Source organism: Excalfactoria chinensis, chromosome Z, assembly GCF_039878825.1.
Source record: "Excalfactoria chinensis isolate bCotChi1 chromosome Z, bCotChi1.hap2, whole genome shotgun sequence".
NCBI classification, from domain to species: domain Eukaryota; kingdom Metazoa; phylum Chordata; class Aves; order Galliformes; family Phasianidae; genus Excalfactoria; species Excalfactoria chinensis.
In genome coordinates, this window is record NC_092857.1 from 41012348 (window position 1) to 41038511 (window position 26164).

General features: G+C 43.9%; 1 protein-coding gene across 1 annotated transcript in view; it reads left to right on the forward strand.

Annotated features, from left to right (window-relative positions):
- LOC140264552 (DNA topoisomerase 2-beta-like) overlaps positions 1–9804 on the forward strand; it is a 34030-nt gene extending 24226 nt beyond the window's left edge. Inside the window, 13 exon segments of the mRNA XM_072360406.1 lie at positions 20–111; positions 757–912; positions 1078–1161; positions 2091–2288; positions 2849–2993; positions 3525–3693; positions 4262–4271; positions 5246–5439; positions 5935–6017; positions 6330–6440; positions 8185–8301; positions 9122–9219; positions 9414–9804. Of these exon segments, the coding sequence (XP_072216507.1) occupies positions 20–111; positions 757–912; positions 1078–1161; positions 2091–2288; positions 2849–2993; positions 3525–3693; positions 4262–4271; positions 5246–5439; positions 5935–6017; positions 6330–6440; positions 8185–8301; positions 9122–9219; positions 9414–9575 (1619 nt within the window). The 3' untranslated portion in view covers positions 9576–9804.
- Positions 9805–26164: the final 16360 nt, after the last annotated feature.

The following is a 26164-nucleotide window of genomic DNA, read 5'->3' on the forward strand; positions in this document are numbered from 1 at the left end:
TTTTTTGTTTGTATTGTAGAGAATAGATCAAAAAGAGACTTGATTCAAATGTTGGTTCAGAGGGGCTATGAATCCGATCCAGTTAAAGCTTGGAAAGAAGCACAGGAAAAGGTGAGGATCAGAAATCTCTGGATACATTTGATGCTGTTGTTATAAATGATATTCATTTATCAAGATGTTTGGTTTTGTAGTAGTCTGATTAATTTATGACACAACACTTTAACAAGATTATTCCTTACTACTTTTTATTGGCTTTCATTCTTACAAATACGAATTTACATACAAATATTGCTGCATAATGGTGGTATTCCACATAGATAATTCTAAGAAGACAACTAGATAATATAAAGGTTGAGAATGAGAAGTTCATACATTCAGGGTTTTTATAGCACTTTGTATACTGCTATACAAAACTGTACTCGTTTCTAAAGAAACAGATGTACATGCATGTCCAGAGAGCAAAGATCTTCATCCTGTGTGAGATGGCTAGGAAAATACAAGTTTCTGTAGCCAGTGGGATACAGTGCATATTGCTAATGTTAGGTTCAGCTTTGTATTCTTACATCAATGACTAAACAGTCCAGCCATAAAAAATGACAGGAACATGGCTTTTTGGAAAAGACAAGAAAAAATTTCTTGTTACTGAATGCACGAGGAAACACCTTAGTAATCCATCAGGGTGTTTTGGGGAATTGCTGCTGTTCATTTACAGAGCTAAGATTATTCATATGTCTAATTCTGAATATTTCACTTTAGGCAGCAGAAGAGGAGGACCCACAAAACCCAAATGTTGATGCTTCCTCTGCTTCTGGATCGACTTCTGGCCCTGATTTTAACTATATCTTAAACATGTCTCTGTGGTCTCTCACAAAAGAGGAAGTGGAAGAGCTCATTAAGCACAGAGATTCAAAGGTTGGTACACTGTGAGAGGCTTCTTTTGAAATGATTTAATAATTACGGATGTGCCCAATTGTGAATGTTCAGTTCAGATAGTATTTACTAAGTTACGTGTAACTTATGATTCAGCCAACTCATAACATAAAAACTTATATTTTATATGCTACTTTCACATTTTAGGAGAGAGAACTAAATGACCTTAAAAGGAAATCTGCTTCAGATCTGTGGAAAGAAGACTTAGCAGCTTTTGTTGAAGAGCTTGAAGTATGTTTTACAAATCTTTCTAAAAATATATATTAAAAATAAGCAAAAACAAAACAAAACAAAAAACAAAACAAAACAAAAAGGAGATTGCTCTCCAAATATAGGGGCAAGTGGGAAATCTGTTTTGTTCTCAGGGATTCTTTCTTGTATTTGTACAATACAGTGCTTTTCCCAAGTCTGTGAAAGAAAAACTACCAGGAACAAATTTGTTCTCAAATGTCAAAAAAACTGGGAGTAGTAACTAGCAATTCTAAGTGAGGAAGCATTATCAAATGTAAAGCCACAAATTTGGGAACAAAGCATGTAGAGCAGAAGTGCTAGACAAAAGGCTTTTACCTTGCCTCATTAGTATATCTGGCAAAAAGGTAAAGGCGTATTGATGGGTAACTTGCTGAGCCTCAACCTTCAGTGTTTCCTGAAAATGGCTGATGTAATCTTTTGAAGTAACAAAGGATAATGCAAATAAGATGTTTATTTCTCTGCATATTCATGGTGCAGATACAATTGGAAGTATTCTGTGCTGAAACCTCAACTTCTGTAATAAAAAACTGGAAAGGACTGGAAAATGTGCCTTATAAAACTTAATCTAAAAGCTCACTGCTTGCTGGAACACCGAAGGACTAAGAAGTTATTTCAGTACCTGGCGATACACGTGAGGAAGAGAAACTTGATGAAAGAAAGATATTCCAGAGTGTCCAAAAGTTTTCATTTGTTTGGGCTTGAAAAAAAGCGTAGTTTTTAACCACATGAAGTAGGGTAGAATTTGCCAAGATTAAGTGATTGATTTTCCATTAGTAAAAGGTGCGCTATAATTCAGCTGACAATTAAGGGCAGTCTTCTACTCCATGTTAAAAAAGACTGAAAAAGCACCATGTTTTGCCTTTACTGAAAATGAACATGTTTCCCTCTCGCCCCTGGTTTTTTGTTAGAAAGTAGAAGCACAGGAAAGAGATGACATTCTGGCTGGCATGATTGGCAAGCCAATAAAAGGCGAAGTTGGTAAACCCAAGATGAAGAAGCTTCAGTTGGAAGAGACCATGCCATCACCATTTGGGAGAAGAATAGTTCCACAGCTAACATCTGCCATGAAAGCTGATGCCAGTAGGAAATTGCTGAAAAGGCAAAAGGTAAACTAACTGTTGCTATAGTTACATTCTTTAACTGCTATATTTTTCCGTGCTGATAATGCAAATCCAAAGACTAGATCCCACTAGACCCCATTAGTACTGTATGTACGTATGATGTTTTTCTAACTTAATGTGTAAAGAAATTAATGCTGAACTTATTTTATATTTGAAAGCCTATTATGACTACTTATTGCTGGAGTGTTTTTGTTGCTTTTTTTCCCCTTCCAATACTATTAAAATTGGCAATATAATAGTCTACTTTAATTTATTCTCTTCTAAAAATTGTATTGCAGTTTATCACAGTATCACAGTATCACAGTATCGTGCGAGTTGGAAGGGACCTTAGAGATCATCGAGTCCAACTCCTGGGATTTGAGCCCTCTAGTGTAGCAGAGCGGCAGTTCTACCACTTGTGCCACAGGGGGGATTCAAACCCAGGCCTCCAGTGTTGCAAGCGGCGGTTCTAACACTGTGCGCCACCGGTTGTTATTTATTTATAATATTTATTGTTGGAATATAAAGGTATAATTTTATTTTGACCAACTTGTTAATATTTTTAGGGTGATGCTGATTCTGTAGCAATAAAAATGGAATTTGATGAAGAATTTGGTGGTGCGCAAGCTGACGGTGGTGGGGATGACTCGGTGAATACAGCAGCCCCAGGAGATAAAATCGTTAAAGTGAAGAGAGAGAAGGAGGAGCCTGGTGAGATATCCTTACGCAGTCATCATTAAGCTCGAATGAGTACTAATTTTGCATTAATCGTATTTTTAACACATTATGAGAAGGGAAATATACCACAGTGAGTATTTCATCTGATTTTCTTCCTTAAAGAGATGTGTAGAAGTACTTCAAAACACTTCTGTATTACTTTCAGCATACATGGAAATTAAAAGCAGAGGTATTCAATGCTCAAGTTAAACATGTGGACACGTCTATTATGGTTCTCTAGTTGTAGTAACTGACTGAAATTTCTGTAGAGTATTCTGCTTCTCTTGAGATGGGGATCTTCTGCTTTCTACATATGGGTTTGAGGGGGAGGGATCTAAATCGTTGAATATGTGAGTAGAAAACAAATAGATTATTTTTTACATAATTAGATTGTGTACAAATGAAAATATATGACGTGTATGTTCTCTGCCACTTTTATTTATGTGGTAACGTAACTATACTGAAGTATGTAAAAATGTATTTTCCTTTTAGCTGAGAGGCCCAAGTATACATTTGACTTGTCAGAAGAAGAAGATGATGCCGATGATGATGCCAACAGTAACAATGATTTAGATGAGCTGAAAGTAAAAGCTTTTCCAGGTATAAATGACAGAGAGAAGGAGTTCGTTCTCTCAGACAGTTCAGAAGAAGATGAATATGACTTCCCTCCATTCAAAATAAAGCCATCTCCAGAGTAAGTACTGTAACTCAGCAGTATATATTTTTAGATAATTTTTTTTGGAATACAGAAACCTCTAAAGAAAACTGACAGAATATTAATTATTAATCTTCACATAAGATGTAAAATAAAATGTATATGTTTCTGGGGAGGAGTGAAAGTGTATATTATCATCTCACCATTGCAACTGACTTGGGCAGGGAAGACATGGCTCACCGAATTGTGATAGAGTGTCAGTAATGTCATCTGTTAATCGTATTTAGTAAAAATTTCTGTTTTCCTTCTTGTACCAACAGGTATACAGACTTATTGATAAATAAGTAGTGCTGTCAATTTAAGATGGTTACGATGCATGACAGGATAGGGATTTTATTAAGGATTTGTCTGTTGAAGTGCTATATACGTGTTAGAATGGAAAACAATAATTTAATCTCTTATGGATGCTATAATGTCTGCATATTTTAATATGGAGTTAATACAATTAATGCAATTTCTTCTTGTGTCTGGAAGTAGAAAAATGTCTCAAGAGAAGAAAAGTCAAGACTTTGGGAACATTTTCTCATTCCCATCCTACTCTCGGAAGACAGATGATGGTGAGCTTGATTTCACTGATCTGATTACCATTAGCAGTTTTTACAGAATACGTACGGGGTTTTATGTCATAAATAGAAACTTAACGCAGTAGTCTTAAGAGTAATGACATTGAGATTTATGCAGGGGAAAAGAAATAAGAGGTTCTGATCCTTAGAGGAACATGGCTTGTATTGTAGGCACATGGTACACACATAGCCTAGCTGTAGTATCAGAAAGGTGTATCTGTGAAAGGTCTATCTGCTGCAGATAACTTGCATTTTATTCTCTTCACTGTGATGTTTATGAAAAAGCCCTTAGTGACAAGACCAAGAGTTGCTGTGAAAGATTTTGTAACTTGATCCAGAAATCTTTCACCTTATCCAAAATACTAGAGTAGAAATTAATAAAAATAGAAGAGAAGAGGTTTTTGCTAATATCCAAACTGAACCTCCTCTGGTGCATCTTGAAGCCATTCCCTGTCATCCAGTCTCTAGTTACCTGGGAGAGGAGGCCAACCCCCACCTCGCCACAACCTCCTTTCACGCAGTTGTAAAGAGTGATCAGATCACCCATGAGCCTCCTCTTCTGCAGACTGAACAATCCCAGTTCTCTCAACCATAAGATGCGTGCCCCAGTCTCCTCACAGCTTTGTTGTCCTTCTCTGGACATGCTTCAGGGCCTGGATTCTTTCATGTAGTGAAAGACTACAAACTGAACATGGTGTTCAAGATATGGTCTGGCCAGAGCTGAGTACAGAGGGACAGGGGGATCACCTCCCTGCTCCTGCTGGTCGCACTACTTCTGATGTTTGGTAGCAGTTTAAATTATGTGCCTCTGTTCTTCTAGACTCAAACAAGACTTTTTTTTTTTTTTTCCTCAAGTTCTTTTATAATCTGAGGCAGGCCCTGCTGAGTGACTTCCCCTTCCATTTATTTATGTGGTAACATAACTATACTGAAGTATGTAAAAATGTATTTTTCTTTTAGCTGAGAGGCCCAAGTATACATTTGACTTGTCAGAAGAAGAAGATGATGCCGATGATGATGCCAACAATAACAATGATTTAGATGAGCTGAAAGTAAAAGCTTTTCCAGGTATAAATGACAGAGAGAAGGAGTTCGTTCTCTCAGACAGTTCAGAAGAAGATGAATATGACTTCCCTCCATTCATAATAAAGCCATCTCCAGAGTAAGTACTGTAACTCAGCAGTATATATTTTTAGATAATTTTTTTTTGAATACAGAAACCTCTAAAGAAAACTGGCAGAATATTAATTATTAATCTTCACATAAGATGTAAAATAAAATGTATATGTTTCTGGGGAGGAATGAAAGTGTATATTATCATCTCACCATTGCAACTGACTTGGGCAGGGAAGACATGGCTCACCGAATTGTGATAGAGTGTCAGTAATGTCATCTGTTAATCGTATTTAGTAAAAATTTCTGTTTTCCTTCTTGTACCAACAGGTATACAGACTTATTGATAAATAAGTAGTGCTGCTAATTTAAGATGGTTACGATGCATGACAGGATAGGGATTTTATTAAGGATTTGTCTGTTGAAGTGCTAGATACGTGTTACAATGTAAAACAATAATTTAATCTCTTATGGATGCTATAATGTCTGCATATTTTAATATGGAGTTAATGCAATTAATGCAATTTCTTCTTGTGTCTGGAAGTAGAAAAATGTCTCAAGAGAAGAAAAATCAAGACTTTGGGAACATTTTCTCATTCCCATCCTACTCTCGGAAGACAGATGATGGTGAGCTTGATTTCACTGATCTGATTACCATTAGCAGTTTTTACAGAATACGTACGGGGTTTTATGTCATAAATAGAAACTTAACGCAGTATTCTTAAGAGTAATGACATTGAGATTTATGCAGGGGAAAAGAAATAAGAGGTTCTGATCCTTAGAGGAACATGGCTTGTATTGTAGGCACACGGTACACACATAGCCTAGCTGTAGTATCAGAAAGGTGTATCTGTGAGATTGATCTTGACTGTAAGCGATCAGGATGATTTAAAATATGCAGTGAACAAATCTTATTCTGAACATACTCTGTGGTTATAGATACAACAGAATTGGACAGTGACGAGGAGGATTCTACTCCTGTTTTCTCATCACCTTTCGCCTCAAAAGAAACAGAGAAAATTCTAAGTAAAACTGTAGCTGCTAAAAAAGGTAAATGTAGGATTACAATGTAAATCAAGTTTTTTCAAGTTCTTCACTTCCATTCACTTCACAGCATTCCACAGTTTTCATCATCTCTCCTTTGCCCAAACTGTACATGATCACCATTTCTTTGACAGTGTAGTGATAACTTAATAGCTTAGTTATTACTCAGCTGGTATTCTTTTAGTCATGTCCTTAGTTCTGTGTTCATGCAATGTTCCATCCACTCACCTTCTGGTGAGTGCCTCACAGGGGAATGTCTATTGTGTAGCTGAAGCAATTACTACAGACAGTCGTATGTGGGGTTTTTTGTGACTTCAGAGTTTGAATTTTGGAGGACAGGAAGCTGATACTGAAGGACTGCTTGTTCTGTCTCGTTACCTGTATGGCCACATTCCTTTCTCAGTCCAGGGACAATAAAGGAATAGTTAGGAGTTAAATTTCTTCTCAGACCTTGATCAATTTGATATGAAATTTTCTGATCTCTGGCATCAACTGACTCTGACTTGCTTTATGCTAATATAGTTCTTTTGTCTTCTAATTGCGATATCTATAGAGACCTATTTGTTGTTTTCAAATATGGTTCCCAAGTTCCAAACTAAGTATCAGTTCTTCACTCTCAAGATCTATCTAAAAGGCTGCCGGAGCCTCTCCTTGATGCCAAAGAGAGCTTTATTTTTAATATTAGCAGGCCATGATACTTGGACTACTTAGTAGGTATCATCCATCACACAAAGCAGTACACTGATTCTTCAGCAGGGAGCAGTTAAAGGCAACGCTGCCAAAAAGATTCTGGAGACACTCATCTGTCTGAAGACATTCCCTCAGCAGTATCACAGATGAAAGCTTGAGTACTCACCAGTGTTCACATTCCTGCTATGTGGAGCTTTTTACATGCTCCTTATCTTTAAGGTATTCAGGGCTGACAGATTACACATAGGTCAGTAGCGAAGCAGAGGGTTTTGTTAAAGGCTGGTTTGTCTTCCAACATGTGGAGTGCATTACTTCTCCATGGTGTGAATGTATGAGGGCTGCTCCGAGACCAATGCCTCCTGTTTTATTACGCTGGCCCGCGATATCAGAGGTGGATGGCGGTGATGTGGCAGCCGAGGTTGAACCTTCCCAGCAGTATTCCATTCCATTTCCTTGTAATGTAACAGATGGCAGCAAAGGGGCAGTCTGACAAAACGGTGTCTGATGTGGAAGTGCAGGTGAAGCAAAGGGGTGGAAATGAATTCTTCTATGTGGAAAAATTGCACCCACTGACATGAATCAACACTTGCTGAATGTTTATGGACACCAAACAGTGAGCACAGTGAGGCAGTGGGGGGTTCGTTTCAGCAGTGCTGACAGTGACAGTAGGTCACCTCTGCTGGGGCAGATTTTTACCAGCACAGCTCTTGTTCATCGACGATGAAAAGGCATAGATAATAAAAACACTATTGAATGGTGTTATTGAGCTCTTTGTATTCATTGTAATTTCCATGAGAATGAATAGGAGGCATTGCTTTCGGAGCAATACAAATACTGTATTATAAAGATGGCAAGACAGGTTGTGTAGCAGTAATAGAAATTCAGTGAGGATTCCTGTTTATTTCTCACAGTTCTAACATAAAAGTTGAAGTATATTTTCCTCAAGTGTATGAGGCTCATCTCATTTTAACATCTGCCATTTATTCTGTAATTTATTAAAATTTGATATTTCTAAGCAATATGTGAATGTAACACATTCGGTATCTCTGACTTCTAACAGCAAAAGTAGATGTACCACCTAAACCTAAAAGGGCTCCCAAGGCCATGAAGATTGAAACTGTAAGTTCTGACTCGGATTTGGAATTTGGCATTCCAAAGAAGACTGCGGCACCCAAAGGTAGTAATTTAGGTGTGGTGTTGATTAGCATCACACGGTGTCTGTGCTCTCTGTAACACAGGTTCAAGGTTATATTTCAAGGGAAGCAGAGATAGTCTCTAAAAGAACCACACTGATTTATTAGTAAATGAATCACCTGCGGATTACTCAGCCCTGAGCTTGTTCTATGACAGAAAGTGTTCACTGGTGTTTCTTGGCCATCAGTGCTGTGAACTTCTTAAGTGACCTTAAGAAGCTATTCTGTTGGATACTGCTTATTTTCATTGTGTGAGCTCACCTTTCTAGATGTCAGTGAAGTTCTGATGGTTGGCAGCTCTATTAAGTCAGGTTTTCTGGTTCTTGAAACCAGTTCATTGGTATCCCAGTTCTCAGTCCTAAGAAGAAAATGACAGAAGCACCGCAGCACAGCCAGTGATTTCATCGGAACACTCTAAAGGGAAAGGTTGTGCTGATAGCTGCCAGGAACAGTAAATTCCTAAGCTGTGAAGGTGCATGAATGCTGTGTTACCAGCACAGAAAGTTACTGAGGACTTGCAGTACTTTGCAAGTCTGGAAGAAGTTGAGCTGACAAAGTTTGGCCCTGTCTTGAACTGACAGTGTGAATTGGTAGAATGGTAACTCCAGAAGAAGTCTGAAAGAGAGAGATAAAACTAAGAAAATCAACTGTTACGTTGTATTTTCTGCCTATTGAGAAGAAGCTTGAGCTGTAAACTGAATTTCAACTTTACACACAGACATGATGAGATGTAACAATATCACTGCTGTTTTTTCCAGCGTGCTGAACTCTGATGTTTTATTGAAATTATGTTCTCTCCCCTAGGAAAAGGGAGGGAGGCAAAGAAAAGGAAAGCATCTGGCTCAGAAAATGAAGGTGATTACAACCCTGGGAAGAAGGCACCTGAATCAACACCGTGCAAGGTCAGTCCTCTCATGGTCCTTTCCACTTTTCACTTCAGTAAAAGATGCATGTTCTTATGGCGGGGTGCTGATGTAGTAACTGGGGTGTAGCTGTGATTATGTTAGAGCTGTTAGAGAAGAGTTGCTTCAGGACTGAATGTCACGATGCAAAACACACAGAGCTTCACAAAGGATTTGTCTTTTGTTTTCCAAAGAAACCCAAGAAGGCCGCTTTCGACCAGGATTCTGATGTGGAAATCTTCCAGTCAGGCTTTGCCTCCGAAACTGCCCCGAAGCCCCGGACAGGTCGGGCTAGCAAAGAAGTGAAGTATTTTGCAGAGTCCGATGAAGATGATGATTTTGGTATGTTTAATTAAGTGCCCAAAGAGCACACAACTGTTTTCCAGCGACTATCTTGTGTTGTCCTTTTGGTCCCTTCTGTCGCAAACTTTTGGACATTTGACTTATCTTATGTGATAAATGTAATTGATGGGTTTTATTCTTGTGTGTGGGCATTTTAACATTCTGTGCTTACACCAACAGTTTTGTGCTCTTTTTTACTCATTGAAATGTCATGTATTTGTCGGACTGGCTTGTAGAGATGTTCTAGACAGCGGTGCTAAAGCACATTTTAATTGTCATGGTTGCAAACAGCAAACCTGCTTTTTGAAATAAAGTTTAAACATTAAAAAATGGAAAACTCTCCGTCTTGTGTGTGTGTAATGTTGGGGCGGAGGGACCGACTGCCACACGGGTGCTTTTTTAAAATAAATATATCCCACTTCCCATAGTCAGTCTTCACCAACTATTCTTGAGTAAAACGAGAAGTGAAGCAGGACCCATAGTCAGTCTTAACGTGACTGGGTAAACCGACCACAGCAGCAGCGGTTGCCAAATGGTATCGGACTGCAGTCAAGCCAGACCTGACATGCTGAGTGGCCGTGATGACAGTAGAGGAGGTACTCACAGCAATAGCCAGCCATTGACGGGGAGACAAGCAAGGCTCCCAGATGATACCAGTTTGCCAGCTCTGCAGCGACCCTAGGCCAAAGACAGGAGTGCTGGCAACTGTATCTGCTATTGCATTACCTCTGGTAAAAAGGCTTGGCACCTCAGAGTGACCACGCACATATAAGGATGCAACAGGAGCTGTGTGGGAGGCCAAGGTCTCTTCCAAAATTCCAGCAGCCTCTGAACTTGGGAGGCCCTCCCGGCCCATCCGGGCCAACTGCTTGGCTGCAAAGATGGAGTCAGCAACAATGTTAGAGGGTATCATTCGCCAGAGGTGCACTGCGACCGTCACAGCCATCACCTCAAGCATCTGCACGCTGACCATTCGGTTTGTGAAGACAGCAGCCTGTGAACTACGGTTGGGATCCTGCCAAACCACCATCCTGAGATCAAGAGTCTCGTGCTCTACCAACTGAGCTAGCTGGGCCATTTCAAGGCCTCGAGCAGTGTCCCACTGTGCAAGCGATCCTTCCATGCAGCTCTGTAAGATCTTTTGCCAAGCTGCAGCCATTTTGCTAGACGGATTTTGGGGTTCTTTTGGGTCGGATCCCTTTAGCTGACCATACAAGGGCTTCATCAATCGAGAAGGTATCCCCAAAGCACCCCGAACCCACTGGAGGCCTCCTACCAGTTTCTGCATATTCCATAGTTTCTTAACACATGGTTGAATATCAAGACCCACCAGATGCATCATCTCAGTGCTAAACTTATATTCCAAGCACTCTGCTCTAATTCCCTCTTGCATGTCTATACCATGCACAGGGTGAAAGGGATCATCTTGTTCAGCTGCCACCACCCTCCCACGCTCAGTCATCCACCCCTCTTTCCAGAGTGTATATTGCACCAGCTTGAGAATCACGCACGTGAGGCTTTCAATGCCGTGAGGGAGCACAGGGCCATGCGCCGTTAAAGTCTCTGATGTGTTTAAAGCCAGGGGCAAACGGAACTCGCGGCAGCAGCCGGCAGCCCGGTGCCGGAAGGTGGAGCGGCTCCGCGCCGGGGAACCGAGCGCCGGCCCCCCGCGCGCCAGGCGGGCTGCCCCCTGGGACGGAGGGAGTGCGGAAGCGCCGGCGGAGGGCGGGCGCGGGCAGCGGGGCGCCGTAACTTGACCACGTTTATAGTCCCCAACACTTAAAGCAGGACCCACCCCGTCCGTGCCTCTACCACCCAGGATAGCACTACGCCTACGACCCCCGCATCGGCACCTCCCATATCCCTGTGCCGCACCGCGGCCGCACCCCCCGTCCCCCGGGACGGTCTCGCCGCCACATCCTCCGCCCCTCTGGGTGGTGCCACGATTGCACTCCCCGCCTCCCAAGGCGATATCACGCCGGCACCCTCCACCCCCTGGGCGGTGCCGTTGTTCCCCTCCACGCCCTCCGGCGATCCAAACGCCGGGCTATCCTGTCGCTGCCCACAGCCGCGCCGCCGCCCCCCCCGGCCCGAAGCCGGCCCACCGGCCGAAACTTGCCCAATCCAAGCCTGCAGCCGCTGCCCCGCGGGGTCTCCCTGGACCTGGCTACTCTGCGGGCGGCACACTGAAAACGGCACCATACTTCCATCCGCTTCCATTTCCCCCCCCGGAAAGGACAGATCTGGTTTTCTTTTATTGTCTCAAAGATTGCTTTGTGAGGCTTTTCTGATGATAAGACTCTGACTGGCGACTGCTGACTATCTAGGAGGGTGAATGGTGGTTGCTATTGTGCCATCCCTGCTTATGATTGCAAAGATAAGCAGAGACAGGACAAGCAGTCTTTTTCAGGGGTGCTGCTTGAAGGAGCTGACCGCTGCAGAAGGCGATAATGCTTGTGTCTGGCAAACAGAGGCACCACCAACCCCTGCTGGCTTATCTGTGGGCCAGGAATGTCACAAAAGCTGGTTTTAAACCATTTTACAAAGAGTGTTTACCTGCTTGTTTAGAAGCTCAGTGTTTGTTCGAGATACATTCCCAAAAATGCTGAGCGTTCTTGTAATCCTCAAACTTCAAAGAAGAAGAAAAACAACCCCACCGAAATGGGGGATAAAAGGCCCTCGCTAAACTGGGGATTTTGGAGACGATCTTTGGAGACGAACTGCCAAAGACACCTTTGATGGAGAATTCCCTGAGGGGAAAACCCCTTCGGAAGGCCGGCTTGCTGCAGTGCTTCCTGACTTTCTGCCATCCCCCGCGGTGATCAGACGAGTTCCTGAAACCAACGGACCTTACTGTGTACGTCGCTGGACCCACGGTGGTGACTGTATCTCTTTTGCTCTCTACAGACTCCTTGCTTATTTCTCCTACTTTTCCTATCGCCCACCTTCCCTCCCCCGTCTCCCTAAAACGGCTGTGACTGTAATAAACCGGTTGGACCAACATTTGAACCGTTGCTTCTTAATCTCACGCCGGGTATACACATATCAAAGAACCTTGCCTCCCTCCTACAGATTGGAGCGAGACATTTATTATTGGCGTCACGGACAGGATGCCCGCCGTGAGAGTGTTGTCCTCCCAGATACAGCCTGAAACTTTTCTATGTGCACCTCCTGGAGTTGCCAGGAGCGACAGTTTTGGTAACTTAGATGTGAGCACCTCTCCAGGAAGACCGCTCCTTATTCTGAAACTTTACTTGCTTTTGTGTTCACCTCTTGGGGACGTAGGAATTAATCTTGACTATTTGCTTTTGTTTTATACGTGTGTGCCTCCCCGGGAAGCCTATTTTGCATTCTGTGGTTTAAGTATCTTGTAACATATTTTGGAATTTGAAAGTATTTTTGTGTGCGCCTCTTGGGGAAGCGAGGAGGTAATTTTTGACGTAAAACGTGTGTTACTCTCCAAGAAGTTTATTCCTTTTTTGAGAAACTTTAAGTGTTTTTCTTGTAGCTTTAAGCTTGAAGTTTTTCTGGCCAAGCAGGATAGCCAGGAGCGATTGAGGTGTTGACACGTTCTTTGTAAGTGTTGATTGTGCTTCTTGGTCTTTTGCGTAAGGGAGGAGAGATTGGAGAATTTGCGTTGTTTAAACTTTTTCTGTGCGCACCTCTCCGAGTTGCAAGCACTGAGGGTGTCTTGTAACCGAGGTGCGGAATTTGCAGTTTTTTCCTCTGTGTGGCCTCGCAGGAAAATAAGGGGCGATTTAACCCCAAAGGTGTTGTTTTAGCCTGCTGTCTTTGTGTGCTCCTCTCAACAAAAGGGAGGCATGAGTGTAGCATTTACATTTGTTTGATTGGTTCGTGCCTCCCTGGGGAGGGGTAAGGAGTGGAGTGTACCTTCTCTTCCCTTAGTGTAGATCCTTTCGGGTATTGAGAAATGAGTGAAAGTATTGCCACTATGGAAAGTGAAAATGTGCTATTTGACCTCTTAGAAAAGCACGGTGCTCGGCCCTCTTTATCAGGGGTGGATTGGGCACGATAAAACTGGCATAACTTGCAGAGTGTTTCAGACCGCATTTGTGTTTTACAACATGGGGCTCGTACCCGAGCCGGGAAAGGAAAATCGTGTATTTGTGCGGTACTCGGTGCAGCTTTAAAAGCAGCCGTGGAGTTCCGAGATGAAAAGCATTCGGCAGAAACCCAAACCGTACAAGCATTACAGGAATCAGTTAAAGCAATGCAAGAGTTGGTAAAAACTCTGCAGAATCCAATAGTGAACCTTGAGGAACAATTACAAAGAGAGCAGCATAATTCAGTTTTGTTGCAAATGGCTTTTAAGGAGCTATTAGCGTATAAGAACACTAGCAATGCTGTTGTCCATAATTTGCCTCAAGAAAAAACTTTTCCTCAGAAGGAACTACAAGGAATGAGGGAAGGGCTTGACAAATTAGAGGGCTCGCCAACCCAATTGCGTCCTCTGATAAAAACTGAATATGCATTTGATAATGGTGAGGACCTAAAATGAATGCTAAAGGAATTCCCTTCTCTGTCACTGAATTAGCAACACTGAAAAAGGATTTTAGCCGTTCTCCAAAAGAATCAGAAACGGAATATGTGTGGAGAGTCAGTCTCACTGGTGGAGACCAAATAATGTTAACTGAAAAGGAAGCTGAAGGTTATTGGGGTCCAGGAGTATTTTGAACTACTGGTAACAACTGTGCTCCCTGGTCCCTAACGCAGAGGGCTGCCTATTGGGCAGGTGGTCTTAACCCTTTAGAAAGGGGAGTCTCCAAATGATGTATGATAGAAAGCTGCAGCCACATCATGAATCACCTCTGATGATGCCTGTTGATCCTGAAAGGATGACTCCTTTAATCAGGGGGCTTCCGGAATCACTGAAACCCATAGGCATACAATTACAAGGAAAGATACAGGCTATGCCTCAGGGAGAAAGAACCCGGGCAGCATTAGAAGGAGTCGTAACCTCTAACCATCTGCAGTCAGGATATAAAGTATGGACATGGGGGGAGGTTGCCCAAGAATTAATTAATTATGAAAGAAAATATGGGCCGGTGATTTCTAACACTAGTAAATGTGAGCCAAGGGAAGTGAGGCTTGCAGCAGTCAGCCTTGCCCCTGGGCCACCTAGCCCAAAGCTCAGTGGAACTGGAAGGGTCTCATTGCCAGGAAGAACAGGCAGGCGAAATATTGACCATAAACGTAATCGTCTCTGGACGCTGGGCTGGCAAAAGGGTGTTCCACGAGATTTGATGAATGGATTACCCACAGTCAGACTAGAGAAATTAGTTAACTGGTGGCCAGAACAAAAGCTCAGGAAGCTCAAGGAAAGCTGATGCTTTCGCCCCCTCCCCCAGATGAGCGGGAGGTGGGGGGGAGGGAAGGCAGTGAAGGGTGGATGTATTAGAAAGCTCACAACAGAAGGAGAAGATCCTCGATTTAACACCTTCTGTCCCAAGGCCTCCCACTCCTGCCAATTGCCCCTGTGAGTCACAATACAGTTACTGATAAGCCAGGGAAGCACTCATCTCCCTGGCCAGCCTGTGCCAACTGACTCAGCTAACCTGAGGACAGTTTCCCTAACCTTGATGAAATCCCTTAACAAATATCCTTGGAAGGCTAAGGCCTCCCCGATAAAGAAATGTAAAATCAACTCTTGCTGGATTGTTCCCTCATTTTTTAATTGTATTTACAATAGCCCCAAAAGGGCAAGTTGTCTTGTTTTATTTTACAGAAGATCCCCGTGGGACCTTTACTGAGCACAGAATGGCTGATAGCTGACTTTAACCATTTGTGTTTTGTGACAGGAAAATTGAAGATGAGATCATGCTGGAATGCTGAATATACCTCTTGATTCCATATTTTGGTAGCAATAGTATTATGTTTTGTTTGCTGTGGCTGTGGATTGTGATCGATATCAGTCCTTGGATCTGTTACAACTTCACAATTGGGTTCAGAGTTTTTACAGGTCATTCTGGCTTTCTGGTACTCTCTGCACAGTAATGACCATCCCTTCTGACCCCTTCTTTCACCCCTCTTGGTTAAACTGATTGTGATTTGCATGTAACTCCTCCATGGTGTTTCCAAATTCCTAGAAAACTGGGAAATGAGCCAAGGGACCCATCTAATATTTGTTAGATGCGGTCACAAAAGAAATCTATCATAAAGCCCTTTGCATTGATACTTTTCGGTGTCACATCAGTCCAGGAGTTCCATACAAAATATGGTTGTTGGAAAATGTCTAAGTTTTGATAAGAGATGTGTTTCTGGGATTGTCCCTCTTGTGGTTTATACTGTGGGGTGTCCGACACACACTGTCCTGTGAAAAGTTCTGTAGACTATAACAGTACTCTGACTTGCCAAACTAGTATTTATATCTCTCAGCTGACACAAATACCCCTATTTATTTATTTATTTGATACTATTGGTTATTGTCACTGTCTTTGTGATTGTTAAATGTTTATGGTATATGGAAGTGTAATTGAGGGTAATAATTGTGGAATTGTGGAAAACAAACAAACAAAAAACTACTAGAAAAAACAGCAAAAAGGTAAAGCAAGTAACAATGGGAGTAAGTGACTGTAGCTGTAAATGACTTTCTGTGAGTAGTTTAGTTTATGAGTGCAGATGTATTGATTGAAAATAATTATAACCTTATGTTTAGGGTGTTATCAATCAAGGTTTTGATTGAGTGATGATGGTTATGTTAACATTTAACTCCCCCTTATCACCCATCCCTCTTTTCCCTTACGCTTACTTTTTTTTCTCTTTCTTTTCCTCACCACCATGGAGGGTCACTTATGCTTCAGTCTTGAGCAACCTTTGAGCCACGGGGTGGTGTGAGAACCCTTCTTTGTTTTCTGGCTCAAAGCTTGCTTCCCGAGGTGTTTTCTAGTGATGAGACTCTCACTGATTTATGGAGGAGGCAAGTGATGGGTGCTACCGTGTGACAATCAACATCACCCTGTAGGCATCTGACAGCACCTTCCTTCATAGCTGTTTGCTTCCGGAACAGAGTGCACAGGAGTGTTTATGGGTAGAAGATCTGGCCTGGGACTAAATAGCTTCAGCTTGGTATGGGAAAACTGGGGAATGATGCCATCGTGTCCTGTGAAAAACAGGATGCAGATGGGCATCCCTGCTCCCTCTTATCTGCTGGCAAGGCCCGGAAGATGGGAACAAAAGGAGTTTTTGCTGAGATCCCAAAGCCAGAATTTTCTACCCCAAGGAGAGCTGACTCAGCTACTTTGGATTTGAGCTGTCACTCCAAAGAGAAAGCTGACTCGACCACTTTGGACTTATAAATAAGTTGGTGCTACCATTGGAAATTCATTCATTCATTCATCGTCATCGTCATCGTGGTCACCGTCATCATCAGTGGAACAACAACGCCTGACGACCCACCACTAATGAAGATCAGTGACAAACCTCGCTGGATCCATGGTGGTGACTATCTCCCTCTTGCTTCCTGCAAAGACTCCTTGCTTCTATTTCCTACCTTTACTATCGCCTGCCTTCCCTTCCCCATCACCCTATATCATAATAGTGTCCGTCCTCTCCTTCCCCATCTCCCTAATTAAGATTTATAATAAACTGGTTGGACCAACATTTGAACCGTTGTTTCTTAATCTCACGCCGGGTATACATACATTAAAGAACCTTGCCTCCCTCCTATGAGTTGGGGCGAGACAGTCGGAGACAAGGATCACGTGCAGGGAGTAACAGTGCAAACACGAGAGTGCGTGGCAGTGTGTGATGAAGGTCTGGCCGTCTGTTTGCTGTTGGCCCTTCTGGACGTCAGGACAGCCAGACAGGTTGTCCTTCATCATGTGCACGGTACTCTAAGGATTGGCTCTTAGGGCTGCTTTGGTTGGGCAGCAATAATTCACTGCGCTCATTAGGATCTCAGCATCAGTCTGTAACTTCCACTTCTCGGTCCTGCTTTGAGTTCCTAGGAGTCCTTGCACTAAGAGCAGACTTTTATAGACTCGACTGGTGCAGAGGCAGGTTTACAGGAGGAAAGTGTGTCCATTCGCTTGCGTTCTGGGCATTAACTAATGAAGGGGCCACAAAGATACAGCGCAACTGACAGGTTCAATCCTGCATGGAGCCATTTCTGCCTCTGTTCAAAACCTATTTTTTCCTATTTCGAGGTGAATATTTACTGCCAGCAGTGTGAGGAGAAGCCGAGTGTGCTCAGAGGAAACAGGCTGACTGAATAAGGGGGGACAGTGACATCTTGTGCAGTGCTGGAAGGTGGGCCAGCTGACGCTCAGACACACAGTAACACAGAGTGCTGTGACAGAGTTGGACAGGGATGGACTTTCACAGGACAGCAGCTCTAAGTGGTCTTTTGAGGGACTGAGATCAGGGTTTTTCTCAGGTGTGTGACTGCAGTCGCTGTTCAGTCCATCACAGGGGTGATGCAGTCAGACTCCTGGGGCTAAGGGGCAAGAAGGGCTTCCTTGACAAAGTCCTGGGCAACCAAAACGCTTTGAATGCGGAGCGCCTGTGCATGTGTTTTCATTCCGTTTGCCCTTCACATCGTGGTGCCTCTCTGTGGTTCAGAGCTAAGCAAACCAACCTGCAGCACTTGCTACTTCCTAGGGTGACCCTAATCCTACCTGTTCACCTGTTGGATATTAAGTCTCCAGGTTTTGGGGTTTCTTTTACTGTTAGATTAGGCTTTCCTATCTCCTAAATGAGAATTAGACAGGACTGATTTTTCTCACGCTGCAGTTAATACATCTTGCAATGCACGCTGCACTTATACTTTGCAAAGAAGTTACATAGGTCATTAACCTTCCAGCACAGGAGGCGCAGCAGCACTTCATTTGAGTACCCGTGCTTTATTTTGCAAAGTTCCATTTGTGAAAGGCAAACAAAATGCACAGAAGTAAGTTAACAAAACCTGAAAAATAGAGTTTGAACATCAGAAATTGCTGCAGTCAAAGCCATCTGAGAATCCAGGTCTCCAGGAAACAAGTAAAGCAAATCCTCTCCAGGACTGTGTCCTAAAAGGAAACAGATCAGAAAGGTGAGTTCTTCCCCCCTTGGAGCACCCACTCACGTAACGTCCATGTAATTTCTAAGGATGCTGCCCAGACGAAGACTGAGGATGCTTCAGAAGAAGACCTTCCTTGCTAAGCCAAACAGAACAAGTAAGGTACCCAAATATTTAGAGCTAATCTAAACCTTAAAGCATATAGGACTTTACAGCATAAGCTTTAAAGCGTAGAAGCATGACCAGCAGGTCGAGGGAGGCGGTGCTGCCCCTCCACACTCATTGAAACCCCGTCTGGAGTACTGCATGCAGTTCTGGAGCCCTCAACACAAGGAGGACTTGGAGTTGCTCAAGCAGGTCTAGAGGAGGGCCATGAAGGTGATCAGAGAGGGCTGAAAGCACCTCTACTATGTGGACAGGCTGAGAGGGATGGGGCAGGTAGCAACAGAATGAGGGGAAATGGCTTTAAACCCAAAGAAGGTGGATTTGGATTGGATATTTTGACTACTATGAGAACCGTGGGTACAATGCTTGACAGACTCAGTGTAGTATAATAAGCTTGAAATACTTACAAGGCATTACAAGTCCTCTGAATTAAGATTGTGAAAATATCACAGACTTGAACAGAAGCACTTTTTCCCCTTGTAGGTAGATTGTTCTCTTTATTCCCTGTACCTAAAAGGAAGTAACAGTGACTCCACAAATGATCTCTCCTAGATTAAACTTACATTTTATATCTATTCTTACTAAAGTTATACGGAAATCTTAACAATCCTTCAAATTCTACCACTTTCTCTTTAATAGACAGACAGTTCCAAGAGACACTTTTCAGATTCAGGTTAAAGCCAGAGTACCCATCATGTTTTAAATCTCTTCTACAGCTTGGAATGCCATTGTTAACATTTGTACAGCATCTCCAGAAGCACTCAGTTCAGCTTTCCTCATTTATTTCCAAAAGTTACTGGAATGAATTTGTTTCTTTAAGCATTTGTGAACTGTAATTCCCCGAACTTGCTTGGCTGTCTGAGCCACGTGTTGATATTTTCCACCTTTTAGTGAAACATTTCACTAATGTGAGTTAAGCCAGCATGTGACATCTGTTGTTCGTCCATAAGTTTCTGTTTTGAGTCTGCCTGGACTTCCAGAGATCCATAAGGATTTTAGCATGGTAGAACAGAACATATAAATAACATAGAAAGACTGAGAAAACACAATTAAAGGAGAAAAAAAGAATAACTGTGAACTTCAGAAATGTAGTTATTAGGTAGACTATGAAGTTCTGCAGTGGTACCTTACCTCTGAAGGGTATGAAATATTTCATGTTTGAGAAGAAGTGAGTGTTAGAGTCTGTTCATGCAGTAAGATTATTTACTGTAGTAGTGGGCTTAAATACAGAGAATTACTGACAGACGTTTATTACCTCTGATGTTAATGCTGATAGACTCTCTCTTCTCCTGTTGTGAAACACAGAAAGCTCTGTTGCACAGTCTTCATCGAGGCGTCCCAGCTGCAAGAATAAGACCTATACTGAGGAAGCAGCTTTCAAGTCATCTCACAGCCCAATCTCACCGTGACAGTGTTCTGCTATGCAGCAGTCAGTAATTAGCCATGATTTCAGATGCTTTTTTAGACAGTTAGTGTTATGGCTACCTATTACAAGGAGCAAACAGAAAGAGCCATCCAACTTCAGCAACTAGTCCCTCTGTGGCAACAGGTTCTGAGCTCTGAATTCAAGTACAAAACCTGTCAGCAGATGAGACTTTTTACTAGAGCAGAAGTGACGCTTCTATCTCCTCTTAATCACTAGTTACGCTGCATGCACAGCACAGCTGTTCTGCAGAGAAACAGCGCCACCCAGTGACCAACGGCAGCCATTGCCTGCAAATACACAGCAACTTCCCAGTATCTGCAGCAACAATCTCCCTACACGCTCCAATTCCCACCCCAACCCTGCTTCCCCAGCCTCCCACCCTTGGGAAACAACTGAGAGACAAGGAGACAGAAATGACAAGCACAGATCCAGAGAATCGTAGCATGGCTCGAGTTGGAACAGACCTTAAAGACCATCGAGTTCCAAGTCGCCAAGTTGCAGCTCACCAGATCGAAGTGTCCAGGGCCTCATTCAGCCCAGCCTTGAATACCACCAGGGACGAGGCATCCCTACCTCCTGTCTTATCCACTGCTCCTCTCTCAGCTGTCTGCAAACTTCCTGAAGGTGCACCTAGTTCCGTTCTCTTGGTCACTGATCAAGATGTTGAAGAGCACTGGTCCCAAGGTGGACCCCTGAGAGACACCACTTGTCAGCAGCCTCTGAAGCAATGTATTCTCACTTCCATGCTGTGAGGATGCCAGCGGTCCAGAAAAGATTTCAGAAAATACTTCTTTGGGTACGTGCACTTACTGAACCAGTGAACAGCATCAGAAGGACCTTGCACGAGACAAGGGTGACTTAACAGTTGTTTAACTGCAATCCACTTCTTTGGGTCTACCTAGTGGGCAGAAACACTCGAGCTGTTTCTTACATCACTGAAAAGAACTGGAGACAATTCTTCTAGACATTATTTATCACTAAGGAAAACACTTGGAAGCATATTCAGTCTGCATAAGCTGTAATTCCTGGGCACAGTTAGCTTTCCTATGGCTCAGCTGGAGGAGGCGGGTGCTCTCAGACACCTGCTCTGGGGGTTCAGCTGAAACACTTGCACAATGCTGGGATCATTCTGATGGAAACTATGTCTTCAGACACCGTGGTTCAGTCCATCCAAAATTATCATGCAGAGCCTTAGCTCTTGAACAGCACTTCTTCCCCACCCTTCACTACTCCCAGCAGCTCCAACAAACTTCTCAGAAGAAACCCAGGGCAGCAGAGACCTGGCAGACCATAACCAAGTGCAGCCTGCACTTGGGGAGGGCAGTGCCCACTCCTTGCTTCCACCCTGCTCCAGCACGTTAAGGAGTCTGAGCCTCACTGTCCTTTTACAGCTGAAGACTTTCGGCACCTAATGCCAACATTTCTCACTAAGATACACCCAAGGCATTGAATTCTCTTCTCACTACCTCCTCCCAGTCCTCCCCTAGGAACAGAAACCACGAAGATTCTACAGCAAACGCATCTACACTGCAAGAGCACACTGAACCACCTGCAACAGTGAAACATGGTTTTCTAGAGTGGCTTTGAAAACACACCTTTAGACAGCTGTCTCCCTGTAGCCAAAAGGAAACCGAGCAGGAAAAGAAGAGTCCAGCCTGAAACACGCCCATGCTACTAGCCCATGATTTTCACGGTGAATGCAGAATCCATCTTGTTCTTGAGGTAACAAATGACCAGTGGGTCTCCCCTTGCTCCACCCCTTCTCCTTAAAAGAGAGAACAAGAAAGAGAAAACAAGTAGAAGAAACCCAGACGTACCTTTCCACACACAGAGCAGAAACTGGAACAGCAGCTGTCTCCTTCCTGAGACATGGTGGGGAGCATCCCAGAGGAAGCCCAGGTTCTTTGCTTCTCTCCACAGGGACTTCAAGCACTCCTGGCAAGAGCTGGTTTTGTTCCTTCTTCAGCTGCTTCCATCACCAAAATCTCCTTTTGAAAAGGAACCCTAAAGAAAGAATCAGCAAATGAAAAATAATGAGCAAGAACCACTTTCCCAGCTTTCTTCTGACACGCAATTTAGACTCTCGACTAGGGCAAGGTCTTAAAATCAGCTGCTTACAAGAGCTGAACCCACATATATCCAGCTTCTGTACAGCTGCCATTATTTCTGACAGCGAGTGTAATCACAGAACCATAGAACGGCCCGGCTTGGAGGGGACCTCAAGGATCATGGAGATCAATCACCTCCCTGTCCCTGCTGGCCATCCCCTCTTCTGATGGAGCCCAGGGTACCATTTGCTCTCTGAGCTGCAAGAGCACGCTGATGGCTCACGTTCTCTTTTTCATCCACCAGGACCCCCAGGTCCTTCTCTGCGGGGCTTCTCTTAAGGACCGTTCCTCCCAGTCTGTAGGGGTGCCTGGGATTCCTCCAGCCCAAGTGCAAAACCTTGCACTTTGCTGTGTTGAACCTCATTAGATTCACCTAGGCCAACCTCTCGGGCGAGGTCCCTCTGAATGGCATCCCTTCCTTCTGCTGTGTCAGCCGCACCCTCAGCAAACAGCAGAGGGCACACTCGATTGCATCATTGGTGTCACTGATAACGATGTAAAAAAGCACTGGTCCCAAGACAGACTCCTGGATGACACCACTTGTTATCGGCCTCCACCTGGACACAGAACCATGAATCACCACCCTCTGTCTGTGGCCTTTCAACCAATACCTTCTCCACCAGGTGGTCCGCCTGTCAAATCCACATCCCTCCAATTTAGAGAGAAGGATGTGGTGGAGGGCCATGTCAAAGATCTTGCTCAAGTCCAGGTAATTGACATCTGTTTCCTTCCTTTTGTCCACAAATGCCTCCACTCCACCATAGAAGGCCACCAGACTGGTTAGGCATGGCCTTCCCCTGGGAAAGCCACGCTGGCTGTCTTTGATCACATGTTCATTCCTGATGTGATCAACATGTCTTTGAGGTGGATCTGTTCTTCGCCATCTTCATAGCAGTCATACATTTGAGTCAAATCATTGGTGTTGCTCTCACGAAGAAACCTCTTTGTCTTCTACTCCTGCTGCAGCTGCAATGGCTGCACCAGCATGACTCACGTGTTGGACAAACCTCCAGCTCTGGCCTAGCCATGCACAGCAGCAGTCTGTCCCCCTCCCAGCTCACTCACCACTGTGCTGCTGTGCCACAAATTCGGTGCAGCAGCGAGAGCAGGCAGCACCCATCACCCTCCTCCAACTCTCACTGCCAGCTGGGATGAGGACTGACGCAGTGTGCCCACCCCAGCCCGGCTTTTCTGCTGAGACACCTCCCAGCAACCACCCAGCACCAAACCCAGCTCACCTCTTAGTTCTGCTCAGCCTAAGCTGCGCTCAGCTCACGTGCACACCGCAGCAGTGCTTCTGACAGGCTCTCACAGGGTGGTCTTTAGCAAGGGGGTCCAAAGCTCTGTCTCCACGTGCAGCACGCTCAGGAGAGCAACAGCTCTGCTCACCAGCTGTGGGACAAATGATCCCACACCAGCAATGACTGCAACCTTACGCAAAGGGAGAGGCCGCCTCCTAGATCCAAAGTTTAAGAAACCAACACCCAAGAGGTGTCATCTGAAGTCAAATATCGGAGAAATTAAGATGGCTCTTCTGCATCCAGCTTGGATCACTCCCTCACTCAGGCACACCACGATCAGATCAAGGAGATGCTGCCTCTGGGCTGCCTTCAGCTTACAGACCATAAGGGTTGGGGCTTCCAAACACTCAGCAAGCATTTGGATGAGCCAGCTTCCTGCTGGGGAGCCCCCTGCATCACTGCTGCCTGACACAAAAGCTGCCTCCTTGGTTCCCAGCCTTACCTTCTCATGCCGTTCATCCTGCTCTGCAGCTCCTGCTCTGAATAGTCTTCTTATGTTCCCACGGGGCAGGTAGAAAATGAAGACACGGCCCCTGCCACCAAGGTCAGCTCTGCAGCACACATGACCTGAGGAGCACTTGGCTACTCATGCAAACTGCACAGTGCAAGGAAGATTGTTGCCTGTTGCACTTCTTCTTCTCCTGGTTCAGAAAGTAGCTTTCCTACCTAGTAAATGGGAATAGTAATAGTTAAAAAAAAGAAAACAAAAGCCTGACACAAGGCAGACGTGATTGTTACTGTGGAATTCAGGAGGGTGAGGGATTTGCCCTCTGTATGAAGAAGCTGACTGCTAAGGACTAAGAACAGCCATGATCACATGGAGAACTTGCGGGTAAAATTAGGGACTGAACCAATCATGGGCTTCTGGAGGTGAGGGTCTGCTCCAGGCCGCCTGGTGAAGGGAGCCTGTTGATGGGCTCTGCTTACTGCAGCTGCCAGAAGCACCGCGCTCACTGACTCTCAACTTGATGGGGGATTCCAGTCAGGCTGGAAAAGGGGAAGGGGAAGGGGAAGGGGAAGGGGAAGGGAAAGGGAAAGGGAAAGGGAAAGGGAAAGGGAAAGGGAAAGGGAAAGGAAAGGGGAAGGGAAGGGAAGGGAAGGGAAGGGAAGGGAAGGGAAGGGAAGGGAAGGGAAGGGAAGGGAAGGGAAGGGAAGGGAAGGGAAGGGAAGGGAAGGGAAGGGAAGGGAAGGGAAGGGAAGGGAAGGGAAGGGAAGGGAAGGGAAGGGAAGGGAAGGGAAGGAATTTACTTAGGTATACAATCTGCTTTCTTGTAAAATATATAACCTGAATAGCATTTCAAAAGATGCCAACAGAGGTAGAAAGTTTTGATTAGACCAGGCCATGTTCAAATATGTCTGGAAGGTCACATCTTCTCTTCAACTAATTTTGGTATAATCGGATGTGAACAAAATCAAGCAGAGTATCAGAGACAGAAAGAATATAAATTTCTTTTCATGGACCATTAAGTTACCTGCTACTATGTCTGTTAGACAGCAGACAAAAGGAGTGTAACCTAACAGCAACTCTGATATATAACTTGATGTAGAGGCATGGCTCTGGACACTGCACATTCTCCAAAGCCAACAATCTTTCTACCGCCTCTAGTAGCTTTCTTATTTATTCAAGATAGTTTTGCTGTCCCTCAGACCTGTTCCCACTAAGAAACACCCTTCTCAAAACAACACTCTTGTAGCTGTGCCTCACATCAGTAGACTGTGGGAGCAACTGTGCTGGTACAGCTCAGCCATGTGCTGTGCTCAGACATGCTCATCAGAGTGCTGAAAGCAGCAGTTAATCTGTTTCTTTGAACCCATGTGCTTGATTGTCTCAGACATGCCCATTATTGATTCATTTTTTAACATCCCATGCTGAGTGCTGAACATAACCATCCTATTGGTATTTCTTATTTATCCCACAGGGTCACGCAAACATTTGCAGCCTGTTACTTTAGACACAAAATGCTGACCAGCCTATGTGCATCACAAAGAATTTTCAAAAGTTTATCAGTGACAAAAGCATCAAATTAAACGGTTTTTACCTTGATGTTTTTTTTCTTTTTCTTTTCTTTTCTTTTCTTTTCTTTTCTTTTCTTTTCTTTTCTTTTCTTTTCTTTTCTTTTCTTTTCTTTTCTTTTCTTTTCTTTTCTTTCTTTCTTTTCTTTTCTTTTCTTTTCTTTTCTTTTCTTTTCTTTCCTTTCCTTTCCTTTCCTTTCCTTTCCTTTCCTTTCCTTTCCTTTCCTTTTCCTTTCCTTTCCTTTCCTTTCCTTCCTTTCCTTTCCTTTCCTTTCCTTTCCTTTCCTTTCCTTTCCTTTCCTTTCCTTTCCTTTTCCTTTCCTTTCCTTTCCTTTCCTTTCCCTTTCCTTTCCTTTCCTTTCCTTTCCTTTCCTTTCCTTTCCTTTCCTTTCCTTTCCTTTCCTTCCCTTCCCTTCCCTTCCCTTCCCTTCCTTTCCCTTCTCCTTCCCTCATTCCCTTCCCTTCCCTTCCCTTCCCTTCCCTTCCTTCCCTCCCTTCCCTTCCCTTCCCTTCCCTTCCCTTCCCTTCCCTTCCCTTCCCTTCCCTTCCCTTCCCTTCCCTTCCCTTCCCTTCA